At 42.2% G+C, this 22,515-nt stretch overlaps 2 protein-coding genes and 1 long non-coding RNA gene across 8 annotated transcripts in view; 2 read left to right on the top strand and 1 right to left on the bottom strand.

Moving 5' to 3' along the window:
* Window positions 1-11,230, top strand: part of PDCD4 (programmed cell death 4) — an 18,769-nt gene extending 7,539 nt beyond the window's left edge. For all 4 annotated transcript variants that reach the window (XM_051800466.1, XM_051800467.1, XM_051800465.1 and 1 more), the window contains 10 exons: window positions 1,061-1,357; window positions 1,797-1,891; window positions 3,570-3,683; window positions 3,945-4,166; window positions 4,428-4,525; window positions 6,038-6,152; window positions 6,899-7,006; window positions 8,127-8,237; window positions 9,104-9,243; window positions 10,462-11,230. In XM_051800466.1, coding sequence (XP_051656426.1) covers window positions 1,061-1,357; window positions 1,797-1,891; window positions 3,570-3,683; window positions 3,945-4,166; window positions 4,428-4,525; window positions 6,038-6,152; window positions 6,899-7,006; window positions 8,127-8,237; window positions 9,104-9,243; window positions 10,462-10,522 — 1,361 coding nt within the window. In that variant the 3' untranslated portion in view covers window positions 10,523-11,230. The remainder of the gene's footprint in view (window positions 1-1,060; window positions 1,358-1,796; window positions 1,892-3,569; window positions 3,684-3,944; window positions 4,167-4,427; window positions 4,526-6,037; window positions 6,153-6,898; window positions 7,007-8,126; window positions 8,238-9,103; window positions 9,244-10,461) is intronic.
* On the bottom strand, window positions 1,903-12,333 carry BBIP1 (BBSome interacting protein 1). Of its 2 annotated transcripts, XR_007906793.1 has the most exons (3): window positions 12,235-12,333; window positions 11,923-12,161; window positions 1,903-3,286 (listed from the first exon to the last, which is right to left on the bottom strand). XR_007906793.1 is itself a non-coding variant. In XM_051800474.1 (2 exons), exons 1-2 carry the CDS (start codon window positions 12,278-12,280, stop codon window positions 11,986-11,988), a joined length of 222 nt encoding a protein of 73 aa, XP_051656434.1. In that variant the 5' UTR covers window positions 12,281-12,333; the 3' UTR covers window positions 10,865-11,985. The 2 variants fall into 2 exon arrangements, 1 of the variants encoding a protein (XP_051656434.1); XM_051800474.1 differs by lacking the exon at window positions 1,903-3,286 and having other exon boundaries at window positions 10,865-12,161.
* LOC127476943 (uncharacterized) lies at window positions 12,217-22,515 on the top strand. Of its 2 annotated transcripts, none has more exons than XR_007906794.1 (5): window positions 12,217-13,616; window positions 15,327-15,481; window positions 15,867-15,969; window positions 16,271-16,429; window positions 17,792-22,515. It is a non-coding gene; the product is annotated as an uncharacterized LOC127476943 (long non-coding RNA). The 2 variants fall into 2 exon arrangements; XR_007906795.1 differs by having other exon boundaries at window positions 16,271-16,453.

Genomic DNA, 22,515 nt, shown 5'->3' with positions numbered 1-22,515 from the left:
GTAAATAGGTCCCCAGGTGCCTTTTTTTTTTTAATGTTGATGAGTTAAGAAGGGAAGAAGAGCTTAGGAAGGGTTTTGACTCTAATGCTCTCAGTACAACATTCTGCTGAACCATACAGCATGGGACACACAGACAGACAGACAGACAACTTAGCTGTGAAATAGGACTTGAGGTCTAAATTTAAAATGTGCACTAGCTTCCTTAAAGTGTGAAGTTATTGCACTTCTTGGTGCTCTGAGACATTTAGAGATCGTTAAGTTGTGAGGGAGTTTTCTGTTGGGTATGAAACAAACCTATTATATCTGATTGTGCTGGAGAATAATCCATGTCTGTTTTAGAAACAGTCTTGATGAAAGCTACAGTGAGGAGCAATCCATAGAGAAGAGAGATCCCACTGTTTCAAAAGACTTTATGTATTCTATGAATCTTCATTACTGAACTCTCCAAGCTTTGTATTAAACAGCATTTTCCCTCCCCACCTTTAAAAACAAGATCTAAAAGTAGTGGTGTTTTTATATTCTTCTAAGTCTAAACCATTGCTTTTCTTGCTAGTGAGCTGTGTTTGAAATTCCTTGAATTGAAAAAGGGGAATGTTGGTTGATGATTTAGGGAATTAATTTCACTTGGGTGACTACTCTTTTAACATTAGTGAGTTTGTAGAGAATTTACTGTATTGGCAGTTTCATTTGTTTCTAAATGAAGAGATGAGTGGGTGGAGTGAGAACTAGGCACTTAGATCTTAGGCACTGAAGAGTTCTGATAGTTTTTGTTTAACAAGGGTGGGGTTTTCTGTGGTTTATGTTTTTTTAAATGGTTTATTCATTTGCTTTCCAGCTCTTGACATATGCTCTGTTTAGGCTGCAAATATTTTGTGCAAGAGAATAAGGAACTCCTTATTACTGTGATATGTAGTCTTATTTTAAAACCAACATAATTTGCTTTAATGCTGCTGGAAATAGATGTTCTGTATAATGTTATAATCCTTTTTAAATGCAATGTGTTTTGGTATTCTGACATAAAAGTGTTTAACAGATTTTTTTTTTCTGTCTCCTTTTTAAGAACTTGAGAATCTAAATGATGCTCCATTTTCTGGTGATGAAGAAAATGGTGGATCTGAGGAACGAAAAACTGAAATCAATGGAAATTGGATTCCTGCAACTTCGATTACTGAAGCCAAAATAAATGCTAAAGCGAAGAGACGGTTGAGGAAAAACTCTTCTAGAGATTCTGGGAGAGGAGACTCTGTTAGTGAGAATGGAGAGACACTGAAGATTGGAGTTGTACCAACGAGCCCAAAGGGGAAACTCCTGGACAGGCGATCCCGGTCTGGAAAGGGCAGAGGTCTACCAAAGAAAGGTTGGTGTAACTTAGTGAAGAGAGTAGCATGAAATTCTTAAATGTAGCAGAAAATCTTATATGTCTGTGATCAATTAACTTCTGCCTTTGAGGTAACTACCTTTTTGTAGAAGACTTAATACACGAATTTGAACTGTTGGTGTTTCACAGAACTGTTACTAATGCAAATTTAAAGCATGGTTATATTTGAAAGTACAGTTTCAACCTTCAGTAATTCCTGTGCAGTTTCATACTGCTCCTAGAGTCTTACTGGAAAGTGATGAAAAGACTGGTTGCTGAAGTGAGAATACATCAGAGAAACATACCCTTTTCAGCATATATTGTTAGTCAAGAGCTGGGTACAAGCAGTGATAGATCACTTTTAAGTGAAAGGATCTTGTGTTGAACTCAGAAGTGTTCTTTGTAAACTGGTGGTCCTTACTTTCCCATATTTTGCCAGGTGGAGCAGGTGGTAAAGGAGTCTGGGGGACACCAGGTCAAGTGTATGATGTGGAAGAAGTAGATATTAAGGATCCTAATTATGATGATGACCAGGTAGGCAAATAGTTTCTTTGCAAAGTTGTGTTTTATTTCCTTTACTGATTTCATTTGCTGTGATGGTTATATTAATGGAAGCTTGACCTTATGAGTTATGTGAATGTCAGCCTGGCTGCACTAAATGCTCAGTTTTATGTTAAAAAATGGATTATTGGCTAGTTAAAGTCAGCTGGTGTAGAAGTGTCACAGTGTGATACTCACAAATCTTACCCCCTGAGCTGTCTTTATGTGCCTGACTAAGCAGCGCTCCTTTCCCGGGTGTGTTCTCCACTGCTGGTTCCCATGGAGGTGGATGTTGCAGTGCTGCTCTGTGTTGCACACAGGCACTGTGTTAAAAATGCAACACAGACTTGCTCAAGTTGGGAGTTAAGTGGGGGACGGTATCCTTTACGGATTTTTTCTTGTCCCTGTATTCCCAACCCTCCCAGTGTCTTGTATCTATTTGGTATAAACTCTTCAAACACTAACAAAAAACAAATGCTGACATGTATTTATTTGGAATATGTTATGGAAGGTTGTATCTTACAGCCATATTACTGGGGCAAGGGGAAGAAAGTAAAGCTCATTGGGCAAAGGAGGCTTTTTAACATTAAAAGGGAAACACTGATTACAAACACACTGTTAAAGTCCCTGAGATCAATATAATTGTAAGTTCTGTGTGACATAAGCAGAACAATGGTGGCGTCCTTTGAGTACAGGCTATTTGCTGTAGCCATAGCTGCTGAAAGAGTGGTATGTGGGAATATCAAAACCTTCTTCCAGGATCAATTTTCCCTATAATTCAATATTTTACATTAATAGAGATAGTCATTAAAAATGAAGCACACAGAAGAAAGTTTAATGAAGAATGAATATTCCAGGTAACTTCTGTTAACAGAGGCTGGTGTGATGGAATTATAGGTTTTTTGACTTCTGCTGTTACTTCTTGATCATGGAAAGTTTCTGTCCATTAAACGTTAGTTGGAAAACTAAGTCTTTGTTCAGATTTCTTTGTTCAGATCTGTAGTGTTGCTCCAAATGTTGCTTCTGTAGTCTGTGCAGAGTAGGGAACTGAATGATAGCAGGGAGATCTGGTGTGCTGGAACTCTGCAGGACAGGTGATAAAAGAGGTGGTTGCTGTGTGACTCTTTTTTTCCCTTGGAGAATGTCATTGCTCACAAATATTCTGACAATGCCTTTTCTCTGGTTCGTACATGGTATCACCTGTCTGGTCACACAGTCACTAAGGAAGAGGGAACAAGGCAGGGACTTGCTGTCAGGGACCCAAGCGCCACTTGCAGGGGAAGCTGCTGTGGCACAGCTAACTGTGCTGGCCTGGGACAGGAGCTTCTGTTGCTCTCCCTTCAGTACAGAGGCTCCTGAACTGTCTGCTCGTGTGATGTCAGCAGAATCCTAGGAACAGAATTTGGAGTGTTTACCATTGTTTACCAGTAAATTCAGCCTTTCAGTTGAATTCAGGTAACAGTAAATTCAAAATACGAAGAAGCATAACATCTAGCCAGTATTGTCTACACTTCAACAGTAGAGACATAATCTGATATTTTCTGGCAGAATACTGACTACCAAGAATAAAGCATTAAGGATTTAGAAGATCTATTTCGAAAGTATTAGCACTGCATAAGATATAAGAAGAGACAGTACTCAGGGGATATGCTTTTGTTATCTTTTAAAACAGGAGAACTGTGTCTATGAAACAGTAGTTTTACCTCTGGATGAAAGAGCATTTGAAAAAACTTTAACACCGATCATACAGGAGTATTTTGAACATGGAGATACTAATGAAGTTTCGGTATGTTACATGCCTTTTTATTTCTTTGTTTTAGGTGGCAAACCTGTAGCATACAGGGTAATCCAGTTGCTAGCTGTAAATGAGTTTATAGAGAAATTGGCAAGAAATGTGTTATAGGAGTACCCAAGCAGTTACATTTATTACCCGAGCAGAAGCACATATGTAATTATATAAATATAAGCACATAAATATGTATTTATTTATTTATAATCTATTTATACATTTAAATAATAAAAATTTTGTTTTTCAAATCTTTCTTAGGAGATGCTGAAGAATTTAAACCTCGGTGAAATGAAATACAGTGTGCCAGTGCTGGCTGTTTCCTTGGCCTTAGAGGGGAAGGCCAGTCACAGGGAAATGACGTCTAAGCTTATCTCCGACCTTTGTGGGACAGTAGTAAGCAAAACTGATGTGGAAAAATCATTTGATAGACTGCTTAAAGAACTACCTGAATTGGTGTTGGATTCTCCCAGGGCACCACAGGTATATTTGTAAATTTTTATGCCAGTAGTCAAAAGTTTTGTGTGGCTAAAATAGATTGAGTAAATTGAAATATACTCTATATTTAAAAAAAATATCTGTTGATTTTCTTACTGTCTGTAATCCTCACCCAATTTCCGAGGCTGATTTTACTTTGAGACAGCTCATTTAAATAAAATCTGAAAACCAAGTAGATTATAATTATCTACTTAAAACTTCTTTGAGATTCAACGTTTACTTAAAAATGCTTCTGTTTTGTTGCAGTTGGTGGGCCAGTTTATTGCTAGAGCTGTTGGAGATGGGATTCTAAGCAACACCTATATAGATGGCTACAAAGGCACTGTGGATTGCGTCCAAGCTCGGTAAGTTTCTTTTCTATATAGTGACAATTTTATATTCCAAATGTCAAAGGTGATGATCAGAAATTTAGGACTTCAGGATAAATCATATGGTTCTTTAGCTTTTTTTTTTTTAATTTAAAATAATAAAGACACCCTGCAAAGTCTGCAACAAACCCAACATCCAGAAACCCAAAATCCAGAATGACACAAGTCAGAGGAGAAATACTGAAAGTGCCTGACAAATGTATTAATATATACGAGTTCAATTTGTTGGATTTGTTGTCCAGCTTATGTTTGAGGGTGAAAAATGAGCTGCAACAAAAAGTGGTTATGGAAGGTTTTGTCTTAGAAAAAGCTTTAATGTGATTAATGAGTAAATATAGCATCAGGACAGCTGCTGTAAATATGTTGTGAAATACACAAGGGATTAACTGTTTTGCCTTACAAAGGTTTGAAGCTTGTGCAGTGCTTTCTGAGACTTTCCCTATAATGCTTTATTTGTCAAGAAGTGTAATTGTTTTCCATGTCAGTGTGAGAAGTTTGAAGGAGCAATCCCTAACAAAGAGGGATGTTTTAATAATGAGTCATGTTTTATTATTTCTTCTCTCGTAAGTATATGTTTCAGGCTTGATACAGAGGTGCTGAACTCCTGTATCTTCTAGAAGTGGCATTTGTAGTGACTTAGTTGAGCACTTTTAGAAGGAAGGGGCATACTTAGCTGCCTACCTCGGGGATCTGAGTCGTGACAATTGTCTGTCACTTATACAAATGTCTCCTGTGATTGGAAGGATTGTAGCCTGCATTCTGCACATCTGGGATGCTTTGTTGCCTTTTTTATTTCTTGGCCAGTCTTTTCTGCTCGTTAAATCTTGGTGAATAGAGTTATTGTTATTGGCTTGCCCCCAGCATGAGGACTGGGATAACTGTTCCTTCTTTAGCTGGATGGTACATACTGTATCTGAGGCTTCTTTTTTTTACCTTACTTCCCTTTTTATTCTTTTTTTCAAAAAACTGGCAAGCATCCCTAGCTTGTGCCATTTTTTCCCAACTACATATTTACCTTCTGAAGTGCTTTCTTGGCTTAAATTCTTAAGGTTTCATAATTCTTTAGACCCAAATGGAAAATAATATTTCAGTAGAAAAGCTGTTCTTCAGTGTGGCAGCAACTCAGGCCTTCTTTGTTTGAGATATACCTGCCAAGCTGCGTTCTTGGAGGAGCCAGGATACAATCCATCTCTGCATAAGAAAATATTCAGCTCTTTTCTGTGAGGATGTTGCAGGGTCTGCATTGATGACTCAGATCATGCCATCACAGGGTTGTTACCTGACCTTACCATGGTATGACCAGGAGTGTAAAGGTGGCAGAAAATTTAGGGAGCTCAGTTGCTGCATGGTTCCCATGGAGTTGCTAACCCTGACCTCTTCCCTGATATCTGGTAGCTTTGCCTGAAGAGAAATGGCCATGGGAGAAGTTGCAGATGCATTTTAATGAAGTTCTGTGATACTGTTCTAAAACACTGACTCTGCTTTCAGAGCTGCGCTGGACCGAGCGACCGTGCTGCTGAGCATGAGCAAGGGTGGGAAGCGCATTGACAGCGTGTGGGGGTCAGGAGGGGGCCAACAGTCCGTGAAACACCTGGTTAAAGAGGTTGGTTTTGTTTTGTTATTTGGGTTTTTTCTTTTTTATAATTCATTTATACAAAGTAGTGTTTAAAAACTGATATAGGTAATTTCGTTGATTTTGTAGTATTTGTCACTGGTGGGAACATGCCAGTAAAATAACATTCTGTATTGCAAGTGTATGTTTATTTTTGCTTTAAGCAAAACTTTTAAGCATTTAGCTTTTTGAGAGCTCACAATATAAAATGCTGAAGTAATTAGAAGAGCCAAGATGAAACTGGCTAAACTAGATAAACTAATTTTTTTTGGCATTGCTGATCAAAAGCACAGTAACAACTGTGAAAAAAGAGAGAGGCAGAAACAGGAGTGTTTAGGGATCCATTCTGTGAAGTAAGCAGGTTTAAAGGAAATAATAAAAATAATGTCTAGGCTGTGAGTGTAACAGATGACAGGAGGAGGTGTTCAAGGGAGCAGATAAACTTAATGGCACCCATATTAACTTTCTATGGTGATACAACACAGCTTATAAAGTAATGGTTTTGGTGCTTGTGCATTAGCACTGTGGGTAGGTATTTGGCTTACACTTTGTTTCAGGTTACTGATAACATCTCAATTTAATTAATACCAGGATTTAATTACATTTATAAAAAGACTGGAAGCAAATTTGAAGAACTAACTTGCTCCTGGGTTGATTGTGGATTATCAAAACAGTTGACAGGTTTTAAATTTATCTAATTAATGTTGGGATTTCTTGTTTGTTTTAAAATTCAATAGATTGATATGTTGCTGAAAGAGTATTTGCTTTCCGGAGATGTACTGGAAGCTGAGCGTTGCCTTCAGGAACTGGAAGTACCCCATTTTCACCATGAACTTGTATATGAAGTAAGGAGAAATCAGAGTCCCTTTAATAATTGTCAGCAATTTGATGTGGGCATGCAAATAATATAACTGGAATTTGAAGCTCAGGTTGCTTGTTCTGTTATTTGAATAACTAAATTGTTTCATGTAAAGTTAATGGTTTGTGTGCTCATTTTTGTGTGTATTGTGCAACAAGTAAGCTGCTGCTGACTCTGGGAAGATCCAGAACTAATTTTGGGGGGTTAAATAGTTGAATTCATATTATGATATGAATTCTCCTGAAAAATGAGAGCTCAGTTTATTTTCTGCTGTGGAATAGCAGCAAAAAGAACTCCCAGTGCTCTGTTGGGTTTTTTTTTGTTTGTTTTGTTTTTGTTGCTTTTTGTTTGTTTGTTTGTTTTGTTGTTGTTGTTTGTTTTTTTTTTTAGTTTCAGATATCTGGGTATTCTAATGGGTGTTACCTGTTTTTGTTAAGTTATAGAGCTTCCTTTTTCAGGGTGGGATTGTTTCATCTAGCAGATTTGTAAAAGCTCTGAGATATTTCAGACCCAGACTATATGGGAGACTATTACCATTTGTACTCTTTTATCTGCCAGATTGGGAAATGGTTGTTTACCAATAAAGCTGAACACCCACAATCTACAAAATTTCCTTTGCAGTAAATTGACTCGTTTTAGAAAATTCTTTCACAATAGAAAACCAGAATCATTTCAATTGATGTCGGTTGTGAAGATTTATAGATTTTAAACTTCTTAGTTCTTCTGAAATCACAGATACAAAAAACCTATGGATACAAAATTAATTTCACAAAATTAATTATATGCCATCTGTACTGCAGCAGCCATATGGATATAGTCATGTAATTCTGAAACCAGAGACAGAAAGGTAATAGTTCTCACTCTGTCTGGTCCTTTCTGGTTTTTCATACCTTTTATCTTATGTAAAGAACTTTTCATCAGTTTTCATTTTCAAATAATAATAATAATAATAAACTGACATTATGAGTGTACGTAACAAATGGACTTGTTTCCCCAGAAAATGCCTAATAATGCATTCATTCCATTTTGCACTTCATATACTTACACACCATGTACCTGAGCCACTGTTTTCTTTTTAGTCAGAACACTTGCATGATTTGTTTTAGGCCATTGTGCTGGTTTTGGAGTCAACTGGAGAAAAGACCTTTCAAATGATACTGGATTTGTTGAAGACTCTCTGGAAGTCGTCTGTCATTACTGTGGACCAAATGAAAAGAGTGAGTATGGCACATAGAGAATTCTGTGTAAGGTCTTCCAAAATTTCTGTAGTTTCTACCTTCATTCTACCTTCATTTAAGTACTACTTGCAGTCTATTGCTGACTGCTAGGTTGTTTGGTTTTTTTTTTTGCATTCTCCATGGCCATTCTGTATCCCATACAAATAATTTGTTGCTTATAGGAATGGCCTCAAGTTGTGCCAGGGAAGCTTTAGATTGGGTATTAGGAAAATATTCCTCACCGAAAGGTTTGTCAAACATTGGAACAGGTTGCCAGGGAATCTCTGGAGGGATTTAAGACGTGCAGAGGGGGCACTTGGTGGACTTGGTAGTGCTGGGTTAATGGTTGGACCCAATGATTTTAGAGGTCTTCTCCAACCTGTCCCAGGGCACAGAACTGGGTACCACACCAGGACTTAGGGCAGAATTTACCCAGCTGTGATGAAGTCACCTGGTTGTAACCATTGTTTCTCTTGCTCCATAAACTCGTGGTGGTGATTTGTGGCCACATTTTGTTCATTTACATGGAAGACATACCAAATTTTCTTCCCATGTTACTACCCATGTGGTAGCAGCCAGGCTAACGTACAGATTTTGTACTGTCTGGATTTCTGACTTCTAAAGAAGTTAAAAACTCAGCTGGTGTTTTTATGAAGGTAGGTAGTTGCACAATACCCTGGTATTGGCTGGTATTATACCTTGTTTTTTCACTGACTGGCAGCTGCTCTGCTTCAGGTTTGTTGAAAGTGTCCATGGTATGTGTGAAACCATATTGAAAAATAAATCCTCTGAGTGCAGAAGCGTATTTAAAAATTGTAATAAAATTGTAGAATAACCAGATCATTATTTGAATCCTTGTACTGCAGGGCTATGAACGAGTTTACTGTGAAATCCCAGACATTAACCTGGATGTGCCACACTCCTATTCCGTGCTTGAGCGGTTTGTAGAGGAATGCTTTCAGGCTGGAATAATCTCCAAACCACTGAGAGACCTCTGCCCTTCAAGGTACTTGTTCCATTGTAGATGGCGAAGGCACTGCTTTCTTCCTATGGTGGGTAACAGAAAGCAGGATCTTGTGACCACAGTATTACAGATTGGAAGTGGAAACTGTGGAGGATGGACAGAGAGTTGAATTGGTAAAAAGTTTATTAAGAAGCTGCACTGATGTGAAACCTGTTATGTGGAGGCTGGGATAAATAGTTGAGGGGAGTCAGCCTCTGGTGAGTCCCAGGCAGCACCTCAGTGCTCCCCAGAGGATGAGGGCTGCCTCTCCTCTGGATTGCTGACTTGCTTGATAGAAATGAGTGCAGCACCGAGATGGAAGATTCAGGTGTCACAATGATCCATGTAGGTGACAGTGGAAAACTGTCAGCTACAGTGGGGCAATCCCCCCTCAAAAAAAAATTCTTTAAAAATGGTTTAAACTTACCAAACAGCATGAATAGAGTTCTAAGATGAGACAACCAGTTCTAATCTTTCTGTCAGGACACTAATGTGAGGTAAGTTCTATACACCCAATCCCTCATATCTGTCATGTGGTTTGTATAGTGCTTTTGGTTTGTTGTTGTTTACTTACTTATGGCATAATTAATTCTGTTTGAACTGTAGCTAATCAGTCTGCTGTTTTCTCCTTAATGGTCACAATACAATTAACCAGTTTCATTTCCTGTGGGGAATACATGTAAATACATGTAAATTTTTAAATGTGATGTCAGAACTATTATTCATAGTTTTATACATTGGGAATACTATTTATTCGACAGATCTTTTCCAGTTTAGGTGTTTTGTTAGAGTTCTTAAACCATCTTGACAGCTTGTGATAAATTTGGATCTTGAAATGTTAGTGTCTTTATCAAGAACAGCCTCCATTTGTGAACTTTACTCTTAAAACTGTGTTTGTGTGTGTCTTGGTATCAAATGCTTTGCAAGTTTGGGATGTGGGAGGGTTGAGAGTCATCACTGCATCAAAAGCTTGATTATATTTCAGTTACCATTAGTATGCTGAGAGGCATTTTTGGCTTTTGTGCTTCAGTTTTGGGTAGAAAACTGCCATTCCTAGGTTTTCAAACTTGCATTTTTAAGCAGTTGAGCTGATACTGTGATCACTGCTAACCCTGCTGAATTTGCACACCTTATATTTGACTCCCAAGAAGGTTCTTCTTAGGGATAAAAAACAAGCAATGCTACTCTCAGTTACTGAAGATATTTTCTACTTTCTTACAGGGGCAGAAAGCGTTTCGTGAGCGAAGGAGATGGAGGTCGTCTTAAGCTGGAAAGCTACTGAATGTGAGAACTGACTCCTGAAGCCTTACAAGTTTAAAGGGAACATAGCTAGCTATCTATATATACAAACACGCATGCTTCTTCCGTGTGTGTATGTATATATGTATACACATATATAATATACCAAATCTGAGAGTTGCTTAGCACAGTTCGTATTTTTTTAAAAGCACATGTTTTGGGTACAAATTGGTTTTTTGGTTTTGTTTTGTTGTTTTGGTTGTTTTTTTTTTTAAATAGTTTTGTAAATTTCAGAAAGAAGTGTTCTTTCTTTGGGCATAATAGTAGAACAACTGGCCACTGCTGTGGTGGTGCCTTCAAATAAGCTATCTCTGTACGTGCCATGTTTATGACCTAATCATTCCCCATGTGCATCCACGTCCGACTGCTGCGCGCTCTTTCCAGGACAGTGCTGTCATCATAAGAATCACTGTTTATACTAAGCTTTATAGAAGGGTCAAGTTGAGCTGCTGTGATCCCATTTCCATTGCTGCTGAAGAAATACTGTGCTTTGGGAGGAAAAAAAAATAGAAGTTTCTTTGTTTTAAAGAGCCCAAGAAAATAAAGAGTTGGATCATAAAGATAAATTCATCTTTTTCAGGGGAGAACACTGGTTGGTTTCACCCCCCGTGTACCGAACTTGTCTTTTTTTTCTATGTAACTGGAAAAGTGAAAAGTTCTGGTAAAACATATTAAAAATATTTTTTGTGAAGCTCTTGTTTGTGCCTCCTTTTTATTTCTTTTAAACAGAACAAATTTAACTGTGTTCAAATCTCTGAAGTGTGTGCAATTCGGCAGTACATCTAACACCGCCCTTTGGTATTGCAATCAGCGTGAGAGCACTGAGTAATTAAACTCATGGTAAGTATTTACCAGATCTGTTTTTGAAAACACAAGTGCCTGGCGTAGGAGCGTCCAGGCTGGCACAGATACTGTGAACGTGTCTGTACAGCACAGCTCTGCCAAGCCCTTGCTCAACAAGAAGATGAATCTAAGGAATACTCGTGTACAGGAACACAGTGGAGCCTCTCCTGTCTTTTTCAGTTTCATGTCCAGATTTGAGGTGTTCAGAAGTGCTGGGAAGTAGCCGTTCCAGGCCCGGGAACACGACGTGCTCCAGCAGACAAGCGATGCCCTCCTTAAGCGGGTCTGGTAAACCCCGCTTAGAGCAGTGGGGTTGTGTAACTTGGCTCCTCCCGCGGTCTGCCGGGGCCCTCCCAGAACAGCTCCTGCCCGGGACGGTTCTGGTACCTCTAAAGCCGCGTTTAAAACCTCGCCTTTGAAGCGACCAGCGGAACTTCTACACGAAAAGCACCCGACACGCGGCCTCCCCCGCCCAGCGCAGCACCACCTCCTGCGGTCCAGGCCAGACTTTAATCCGCAAGCCCCGTTACAAAGCGCTACCTCGATCGCGGGAGCGGCCCCGCCAGGCTCGGCCCCGCCAGGCTCGGCGCCCCCCGCCCGGGGCTATGGCTGGGCCGGCGCGGCCCCCGCGGACGGCGGCGGGGCCCCCTCGGGCGGCTGCGCGGCCTCCAGCGCCGCCCGCTGCAGCTTCTCCAGCTTCTCCAGCGACACCGACTTGAGCGGCAGGATCTTGGGCTTGCACAGCACCATGGTGGCCGCGTCCTCCACCGACAACTGTCCTGAGGGGGGAGAAGGGCGGTGCGTGAGCGCCGGGCCGGGCGGGCCGGGCTGAGCCGCGCCCGCGGGCCGTACCTTGCTTGGGCAGCACCTCCCGCAGCGCTCCCGTCCCCTCCGGCATGGCGGCTCCGCACGGGACCGCCGGCGGGAGAACTACAACTCCCAGCGCGCCCCGCGCGGAGCCCCGCCCGCGTTTTGCTTGTCGTGCCCTCCCGGGAGTGCCGGGAGTGGTAGGCCTAGCGGGAGCGCTGGCTGCCAACGTGCGCGCTGGGAATTGTAGTCCCTGGCGTGGCGCTGCGCCGGGGCAGCGCCGGGCGGGACGGGAGTGGCTCCGCCGGGGCTGTCCCGGGGCCGGGATGCCGCTCCCTGCCTCAGCTGCGCCAGGCTCTGCGCTGGGGCGGTGCCGTCCCACCTGCGCGGGCCTGCCCGGCCCCGGCGAGCCGCTGCCTGCCCGCCCGCCGGGGCCGCCGCACCTCCCCCCGCTCGCCTCAAACCTGGGCTTTGGGGCGCTTTTATGGTTGTGTTGGTTTTTTTTTTTTTTTTTTTTTTTACAGAAAATCCTCAGCAGACACCGTCCAGCAGACAGGCGTGGCCAGGGCGTACGCGTCCCGGTGTTCATTTCCAGGCAGCGCCTCGGGATTCGCGACGTGAATCAAGGTCCTGTTTGACATGTAAACAGCAGTAAAAGCCGGTGTCTTTCTAAACACCGAGAGATTAAATGTCGCCGAACCTGATGGGCCAGCGTACCGGGATCCCCCCGCCCCCCAAGAGGATAGGTTCGCCTTTTGGAAGATCCTTGCTGCTGGGAGCAGCTTCCCTGGGAAACCCCCGTGGGGAGCCGCGGTTTGACCCGGTGTCGGCGGACAGGGATTTGCCTATCCTGGGCCTCTGCGATGTCCCAGCAAGCCCCGATTCCGGGACGTGGTGTAATTTTAGAGTTTGCTAATGAGCTTGCCTGTGTGCCCGGCACACAGTGTGTGCCTTGAGGATTGGCAGTGCAGGCTGGTAATCCTGCTAACCTGGCCCTGGCAGGTGGTGACAACTCCTTTAATTGTTCTAGGATTGAGAGCTGGCTTCTTGCTATGCACAAAGCCTGGTGTGGATGAGTAAAATGAGGGAGAAAATTATTTTTGCTAATAATTCTTTTCCATTCTGCCTTGATGGTGGCTGTCGGCATGCTCCCCTCTGCAAGCTTAGGCACCATGCTGGACCTGTCAGCTGTGAGATCCAAGGCTTAGGTTTGCTGGGACATAAAACTGTGATAAAACATTTATGTTCCAGTAAGCGACACCTCTCTGATAGTTATTTAAAGTCTCTGTCTGCATTGTTCCAGAACTATTTCCTTTTTCCTCTAAGCAACCTAGAGTAGGAAGCTGACAGTCCCTCAGGTAACCCGCTTTCACCTCGCTGGAAGCCTCGCCTGATGTTGGATTGGAGGCCAGCAGAACCCACAGAGGGTGAGAGTGGGTCTCCTCCTTCCTGCCTTTTGTGGAGCTGGCCAAAGATAACACTTCTGGGTTGGTCCCGGGTAGCACAGAAATGGGCCCTTTTTGTTGTTACTCACATATTCCACTCTCAGGTCAGAAAACTGGCATGGATGACGCTGTAAAATGGATGTGCTCGCTTGGGACATCCTTCTCTACTCTTTGAAGTGCTCAGAAGCATTCTGACTGATTTCAATGGGAAAAGATTCTTTGTCTGATGTGTTAGTCCATGTGCCAATTAGTATTTCGTACTGACTGGAAGGGAAAGGACTAGGGACGGATTTATGATGGATGTTTGTAGAGCAGGGCATTTTAAACAGTAAGTGCAATTTGCAGATCAGTAATTCGGTTGTTGTTTGTTTTTAAAAAACAATTCAGCATCTTAGATATGGCTATGGCTGAAAGTGAACATAAAAGACAATGAGTTATGACTGAAAATTCCACACTGTGGAACCAAGAGTTATTCCTGTGGTAAAAAATACGGCCTGTGGAGCAACAGAAATAAACTGAAAGCAAAGTGTTGTAAATCAAATTGGAGGCCAGTTTTTTTGCCAGTGTCCTTCACAGTGCCAATGACTGCCTGGAGTCCAGCATTATGTGAGGACGGGCGTTTGGAGCCTGTCTCAGTCGTGTAGGGAATCACTTTCCAAATGCAGTTTTCCTGCCAACGGGGTTTGTTTGCTTGGTGATAAGAAACAATGGTCAGCTCAATTTGTTACATGAGCATTTTAGTGACTGAGAAGTGGAGTCTGGCATCCTATACTAAATCCGTTTTTTTAGTTACTCAAATGCCAGCTTGGCAGCTTATTTAAAAAGCTGATAGTACTGGGACAAACGTGACTGTGGAGGTTGTTTTCAGCAGTCTCTTGTAAGTCTACTTTTAAGACACCTCTCTCAGTTGGTAAAAAACCCCACAGTTACCACCTTCAGGACTGGGAGGTCTGGATGAGAGAGAGAGGCATAGGCATTGTCTGCAGCTTAATATCCTACTTTTCAAAGTGCCTTAAAAACAGTACTGAGTTTAGTTTTGAGTAAGGCTGATTTATTCACTAGAGTGGTATTAGCTATACTTAAGAGGGAGAAGCATGTCATGGAGGACATAATTCCCCTTGTTTTGTTGGAAAAGAAGCAAGAAGAGAAGTTGTGACTTTTCTAATTACAGATGAGGGATCAAATCTTTCCCTATGCTGAAGTTATACCCCATTTTTTTGCCATTTTTGGTCTCTAGGATCAACATGTGCTTGAACATACACTCATTTCTCTCATGGACCTTTCCAGTTTCCAGAAATAGCTAGAAAGTTATTTGCCAAAACCTTTCAATCTGGGAAAAAGCACTGTGCACTTGCAGTGGGTCTGTGCTGAGTCAGTGCATTATCTCGGTGTCACCCCACGTGGCTGGAGAAATCAGAACTAGACTACAGCCATCATGATGCCCAGGTCTCAAGCTGTGTCCCCGTGGCATGCAGCTTCCCAAGTCCTGAGACTTGATCTTCAGATAAAACCCAGTGTTAGAGAAAACGTGAGTGTGGTATCCATGGAGAGGACAACACGCTCTCGGTTGCACATCCTTGTTTTACTGATGTCACAAACAAGTTATTCTTGTACACTGCAGAGAGCCTCACAACCACAAAACCAGCAATAATTTTATAAATGATAAGCTTGTTTTCCTCCTCCTCTTCCCAGATACTCCGAGTGCAGCAGACAGCAGAGATGTGCATTGCTGGAATCCAGAGTGTTTCGTAATTTGGCAGCCACTTGCTGAAAGCCCTGCAGATACAAAACAACACTTATTTCAAGTCTTGAGAAACATCTACTAAGTAGAAGAAAAAAGCATTTAGGTGAAGCAATGTTGCCAGTCCCATTTGTTTATGAGGCTTGGTTTTTGTCTCTGTACATTTTAAATGCTTTTTATTTTCCTTCTGCTTTTTGAGCCTTTCAAGTTCACTTTTTCCATGTTTTCCATATAACAAGAAAGTCTGGAATCAAGTCCTTACTTTAAAAAACAAAAATTTGGTTCAGAGTCCTGTATAATCATGTAGCTCCAGACAAAGGGTGTTTAAAAATAAAGCCGCTTTGATGAGAACTACCCATCTTGAAGGTGACTTTCTCTCCTGAGTTTAAGTACATACTTTGTTGACAGTTTAAGAAGCTTTTAACAGCACCTGATCTCTGTTTACTTTCCACTCAGATCTCTCTCTCTTTTCTTCTTTTCTAAAAATCTAGAGCGTGTTTCACCTCTATATGTGCTGACAAGATCAGAAGTGCAGGGTGCCAGCATGACTGTGACTGTGTTGAACAATGCACACCAATGCTTTCAGAAATACAGGTGCAGATTTCATGCAATTGTCTCCTTAAGCTGCTGAGTGGTACCATGGGACACAGAGCCCAGCTTCAGAGACTGGAGGAGGAAGGTGGTTTGGGTTTACTGGGTGGGGTAAGGCGGGGAACAGAAAGCCTGGTGTGACTCCCTGAGGGAATCCCAAAGAATCCCAAATGCCTTCAGAGCCTGAAGCTTGATAGCTTGTGTTTAACCCAGTCCTTGTTTTTGAAAGGGAGTTGACAGACAAGTGATTTCTTTTAGTTGAGCTTTCAGAATATACTTATTTTAAATTTGTTGTTTGCTGCAGTGGGATCCTCAAGCTGTATGCAAAAGACAAGAAGGAGATGACCCTATTCAGTGTGATGATTTTTCTTTCACTGCTACATACGTAAAAGTGTCTGGAAATCTATTATCCAAGGGACACAAAACCAGCTTTTGGACAGGCTGCTCTTCCTGCTAAAACCTGGTAAATGCAGAGACCTGACTGTGTGTAAGTCCCATCCTCGGCTCCCAGGCCAAATGCTCTATCCTGGCATTTCTAGGAGGTTACTGCTCTACTTGTGTGGTTTGAATCGCTTAAGTCTTTGGCCCTGTGCCTTGGAGTGCCAGCAGAGGCATGCTGTAATTGCCCGTAAATGCACCGTCTGTCATATTATTGTTTAATTATTCCAGCTTCTTACCGCCACACACTGCTCAGTGTCTCTCTTGCTATCTTTATTTAATTGAGTGGAAAAAATTCGAGACTTGTGCTTCACTTACATCACTTTGTTTTTACTCAGCTTCGCTGGATCCTATGATGAAGTCCTGCCTTTTGTATGCAGAAGTCAGTCTTCTGTATAGAAAAACTATTGTCAATATCTAAAGCATATGTTAGAAAGAGAATCAATATTTTAACACATGGTAAAGTCAAACCATAAATTTCCTGACACAGACAAATGATTGTATTATTCTGCCTTGAAACACTACTCCTCCCCCCGAGAAACAAGAGAGGGAAAGAAAACTCTTGAATAACTAAGCCCTTGTCCTCACAATGCAGGACTGTTCTTAGCCTGTTGCTCTGTGTTGCTTCTTTCTTTTCTGTCTACTAACTCTCTCTTTTTTTGTGTGTGTCAAATGCCTTCCTTTTCAAGACCTGTCTTTCCCTAGCTCATCCCTGTTCATCTGTTCCAGACTATTACCGGGATGTCGGCTCTTTCCTGAGATCAGCTTGTGATGACCAGTTCCACTGCCAACTTGCTACCATTTCAAATATGTCTGTGCTTCCTCACAGCCTTGCAACCAGCCCCTTATTAATGTGTGTTGAAAAAATAATCTTTCAGAGCTCTCTCCAACACTCTCAATGTCCGTATAGCCTATAAAAAAACTTGGCAGCACACTGACTGCTTTTCTTTCCTCATGCTCCCTGTGTCTGTGACAAATGTATGTCATTTTTCTGGTCTTCCACCTCTGAATCTAAACACTTCTTGCACAGCCCCCTGCACCCAGATCAAGGCTCTTCTGCAATACAACAATAATAATAAGTATTAGGGTTGCTGGCACTCATGCTGCTCTACTTTTCATGGCTCTGGGCAGAAAGAGTTTCATGATGTCCTTTTGGAAGATCTATTTGCACCTGAATGATCTGGTTTTCAGGTTTGTTTTTTTTTTTTTAGAAATCCTCAGCTGAAACTTTCCTCTACAGGTGTACTCCCTATAATGCCTGGCTCCCTAACTGAGCCAGCATCATTATTGGGGTGGTTCTTTTCACTTCCTCTAGCTGAACTGTAAGATTACTCATTACATACTATTTTCTGATTTGTTTTATTTTTCATCCCTCTCTTTTCTGCAGGAAAGAGCAATTTATATTAGGATTGGAATTCACTTCAGGCTTTACTGCTATTTGTCACCACTCAGGAAACCCATCCCTAGCTCTAGGAGAACACTCAATCCCTGCTGACAGCCTGGAAGAGGAAGAGAAAATAGCAGAGCTGCAGCTATTAAGACCAACAGGCAAATATTTTATTCAAACTCAACTTTTTCTTCCCAAGTTACTTTTAAGAATGTTTTTCTGTTTGTGGGAATGTGAATGTGGGTTGTTTGTTTGTTTGTTTTCCTGGGGACTCTTCTATTCAGCTGCTTCATCTTCTCCCACCTTTCAGACAGCAGAGCTTGCAGCAGTGACAAGATGTAATCCCAAGTAAAACTGCCTCTGCCTGTGGCCTTGGTTAACCTGCTGGCAGTGATACGTGCCTGGGCATGGGGCAGCTGTTTTACACAGCTCAGCATGGACGTGCTGCCACTCCCAGTCACTTTTAGGACCCAGTTGAGTTGTTTACAGCAATCTCAAAAAAAGCTTGTAATAAAAATTGTTCTGCCTTCCTGAAGCCACCACTCCCAGAGACCTTTCCCCTTTCTTGTATACTGTGGGAGCCTCCTTCCTTTGGCTTCACACCTTTATCAGCTGAAAATGATCCAGTACAGAACTGGTTGTTGTCAGGCTCTCCCTTAGAAAGATGAGCTACACTGCCACTCCATTGTGACTGTTGAGAACTGGAAGGTCAGAGAGGAACGCAGGGAAGTGGAAGCCTGCACCCTCTTTTATGTGGAACAGTCAGGATATGCCCTTGTATAAAGTTCAGCAGAGGAAAACTTGGGCTACACTCGCATTCCTACATACCATGCCATACCAGTCAGCCTGGTACTAATCTTCACGGACCTTTGAAGGCATGAAACAACATGCAGTGTAAATGAAATCTAAGCCACACCATACCAGATTATTGGTGCCAGCCAGTTTTAGAAGACTGACACAAGAGCCAAGTGAAACAGGTACAGTGGTAGGAGATGCCTTGTACCACCTGCAGGCACACAGACCCACAGCACTTGTGCAGCATCCGAGTCCAAAAGCAATGTGTGGCATGTAAAGAGCTGGGGAACCCAGGGCCACTTAGACTTGAATGCACTTTCCTGGGGAGGAAGTGGCTTTTCCCTTGGAAAGCTCAACTCCCCAGGGTCTGAATGAGGTCAATGGAAAAAGTGATTTCTTCAGAATATTATTCAGAGTGCCTAAGCATAGTCTTATCTTATTGACTACAGGCAAAGCTCAACCTCTGTAGACTTAAACTAGCTTTTGTGAATACCCATCCCCTCTTGCCCCTTAATTGTGGGAGTTACACTAGTCCTGGACATGGTTAGTTCTTGGTAGACCCACTGCCTACTGAAATTCAGGTGCTGCAAACCTCAGCTCGGAGAAGCACAGAATTTCCTGTTGGATCCTGCTTTGTCCTTTTGAATTACCCTGCGATGTCAGAAATGGATTTGCAAGTACCAGAAGAATGAAGTCGAGAAAGGTTGATTTCTTTAGGGATGCCCTGATTGGAGCTGGAATAATCAGCATCTGTTTCAGTTTAACTGAGTTTTTCATTCTGGCCTTTCTCCCCTTTCAAAGTACAGGCAACTGAAGCCTTTAATTTGCTCTGTCTTTTCACTGCAGAGAAAAGTAGGAGTTTCTAACAGCTGATACTATCCTGTGTAGAATAGCTACACTAAAAAACCACAGTTTATTGTCTGTTGTGAATGAAAAAGCTCTTGCTTGTTTGTTTGTCGTGTTGACTTTGAAAGATAAATTGTTTGAACTGGTTGACTCTCCATTTGTATAACTGAAGATTAGCTTCCAGATTAGCCTGCTGGATTTGCAGTTTTCTCTTGAACTAAATAAACCAAAGAACTGCTGGCCCAGGGGCAGTTAGGACACAGTGCATACTGGAAGAAGTTTGTGTGCATACAAGTAAGAGAAAATAACTTCATGCATGACATTTTGGATGTGCTGTTTTAGTGTTGATATGTCCTGTTGTTCCATCTGGAAGAGCTCCTGTAAGACCTAGGAAGCCTGCTTAAAAAATTGCTAACGGACATAGATAGGTGGCTAATGAGTTGAAAGTTGAAGCTGGCAGGACAAAAATTGTTTTTTACACAAAGTTCTACAACCCTAAATCATGCTGCTTGTTTTTGAGAACATAGGTACTCCGTCCTTTTATCATACATTTGCTTTGTAGAAAAAAAATGGAGAAAAAAGCAAAAATAACTTCAAGTAAGCAGACCTGGCTCTGAACATATAAAAGGAACAGAGAGTAAAAATAGCAACATCTTACTGTACTGAGTCTTTCAACAGAGAAACACATTTTGAGGTTCTCCTTCTTTGCATCCTCCTTTGTATTGCAAAGGCACCTTGCCCCAAGCAGAAACTTTTGCTCTGGGGAGGCAGTCTCTGTTTTCAATGGGACAGAGCTTGGTGTCAGCTTCTAGACATTGACAAGGGCTCTGAGTGTCCACGTGCATCCTCCAGCCATGGTTTCTGTGCCTTACTCTGTACCCTTCAGCTTCTGAGTTGTGCCAACTGGTCCAGCCTTCCCTGTCTTTGTATACTCATAATAAAGGCAGTGGAGCCAAAGTGACAATGAGGGGGAAGATAGAAAAGAATGACAAAGGCATACACTATTTTTGTGATGGGTGTGATAGTCACAAAATGAAGTGGGCTTTGTTGTGCCATCAGCCTTCAAAACATGCTTCTCTCTCCCAGAATAGAGACCCATTACAAACTTTGGCTAAGAGACTGAAGCCAAACTTCTGATAAAGCAATTATTCAAAAGGAAAAGGGATAGGATAGGGCAGGAAGATCTGATAGACTGAGGTGTGGATGAAAAGATAAAAACCTAGGACAGGGAACTTGGAGATTTGAGATGGGATAGAGGGAAATTGAAATACACAAAGAAAGAGAAACAGGGAATTAGAGTTTTATGCTGAGACTGGCTGGTAAGGAACTGGCAGAATTCAGTTTGCCAGTACAAGAAACAAGAAGGAAAAGTGAAGGAAGTCAGGGGGATAGGTGGTGACATGAAGAACCAGGTAAGAGACTGAACTAGGACCTGATGTAGGGAACCAAAGCTGGAGACCCTATTGGAAGTTAAGAAAGGAGAGGCAGCCTGGGGAAGGAACAAGCAATCCAACTCTGAAAGTGGAGGCCAGGCATAGGCAAAGGGGAAGGGAATGGAGTAGCAGGGAAGAGCTGTGGGAAGCAGCCCCGCACAGGGCAGAGCAGAGGGGTATGTGGGTGGAAAGGGGCCCAACGGGCTGTGCTCGCTGGGACATCCTGACTTGCAGAGCTGGAAGTGGAACAGAGCTTCCCTGAGGCTGGCCTTCATATTGGCTCAGCCAGCAAAGAATTTGCTTCTTGTGCTGTCTGCCCCAGCCTGTGGTACAGAAACTACTGGAGCCGAGTGTCCTTGGACACAGCAGCAGCTGCCTGCCTGGGGGAGGAGAGCAGGCTTTCTTGTAGTTACATGACAAAAATTTTACAGTTGGGAGGAGGTAGTGAAAAGGCCACATGACCAAGAGAGAAAGGGTCAATTCATTAGTCTGGCAGCCACTAAATTAAGAAAAGGCAAGTGGGACCATTATATCAGAGGTATCTGAATTCAGTCAAAGATGATTCTGAAGTTGCTAGATTGATCTTGTGGTCAGCTTAAGCAAGTTTAACTAATTAATTGCTTTATTTTAGCTCATTGTGTAAGAGCTAGCTCTTAGTAAATCACACTGCTTTGTAGAAATATGCTTGAAACAACTGTGTAAATACTGAATAGCCTTAGGAGTGGTCTTATGAATCCATTGAATAATCCAAATTCCAACAGTCATCCCCCTCTGATGATTTAGATGGAGGATAACAGTCCTGTGCTGCTGCTTCTCTTTGAGTAAAAGGGACAGAAGTCTGTGTTGGGCACACAAAGGTGTCAGCATGGCTGATGACCCACAGAGGTGCTGTGATGCTGCATGATCTTGCACTGACAGTTGTCCTTTTCAGGAACACAGGAAATGCTACCGGTATTACAGGAGCATTAGGAAGCTTGCAAAGCCAAGCCTTTAAAAGTTAGGCAATGTTCAAATGCAATTGACAGTGAAACCTTAATTCAGAACCTTAATTCATTTCAGTGTGGATGGCAGTAATGGTCCTTGCACAGGCCTGTGGGTTTTCTGGGGCAATGAAGACTGAGGAACCTCTGACTTGCTATCTGTGGAGTTATCTTAAGGAGAGGTACTCAGTCACAGTACCACATGGTTCAAAATGTCAGCACAGTCTCCTGACCCTGAGAGACCCCTAACTAATACTTGTAAGGGTTGTGACTCTTATACTTGCCTTCTGCACTGGGACCGGTCTGCACCAATGAGATCTGGGGACAAACAGTACTGATGGAGACCGGGAGTCTGAGAGCAGAGCTTTCCAGCATCCAGTAGGAGGGTATAAAATTAACTACTCCATTTGTGCAGATTAAAAACAAATCTTGTGCGTATGAATTCTGCCTTTGCAAAAATGTCTGTTAGTTCTGATTGTTGGCACAAGTATTACCACAGTATTGGTCTAATCTCATTTGACATATTTAAGGGATTGCAGCAGAAGGGTGGAGTTACCAGTGTAAATTTCTTGGCTGATTCCTCATATAGTGACAATTGTCCTGCTCTGCTTTATATCAGCTTTTCAGTTTTATGTTTTGTTATGAAAAGAGCAAATCAGGGTTTTTGAGT

The sequence above is a fragment of the Manacus candei genome, unplaced genomic scaffold (genome assembly GCF_025592945.1).
Source record: "Manacus candei isolate 608988 ecotype Guabito, Panama unplaced genomic scaffold, ASM2559294v1 h1tg000050l, whole genome shotgun sequence".
NCBI classification, from domain to species: domain Eukaryota; kingdom Metazoa; phylum Chordata; class Aves; order Passeriformes; family Pipridae; genus Manacus; species Manacus candei.
This window is presented reverse-complemented; position numbering and strand designations above follow the sequence as displayed.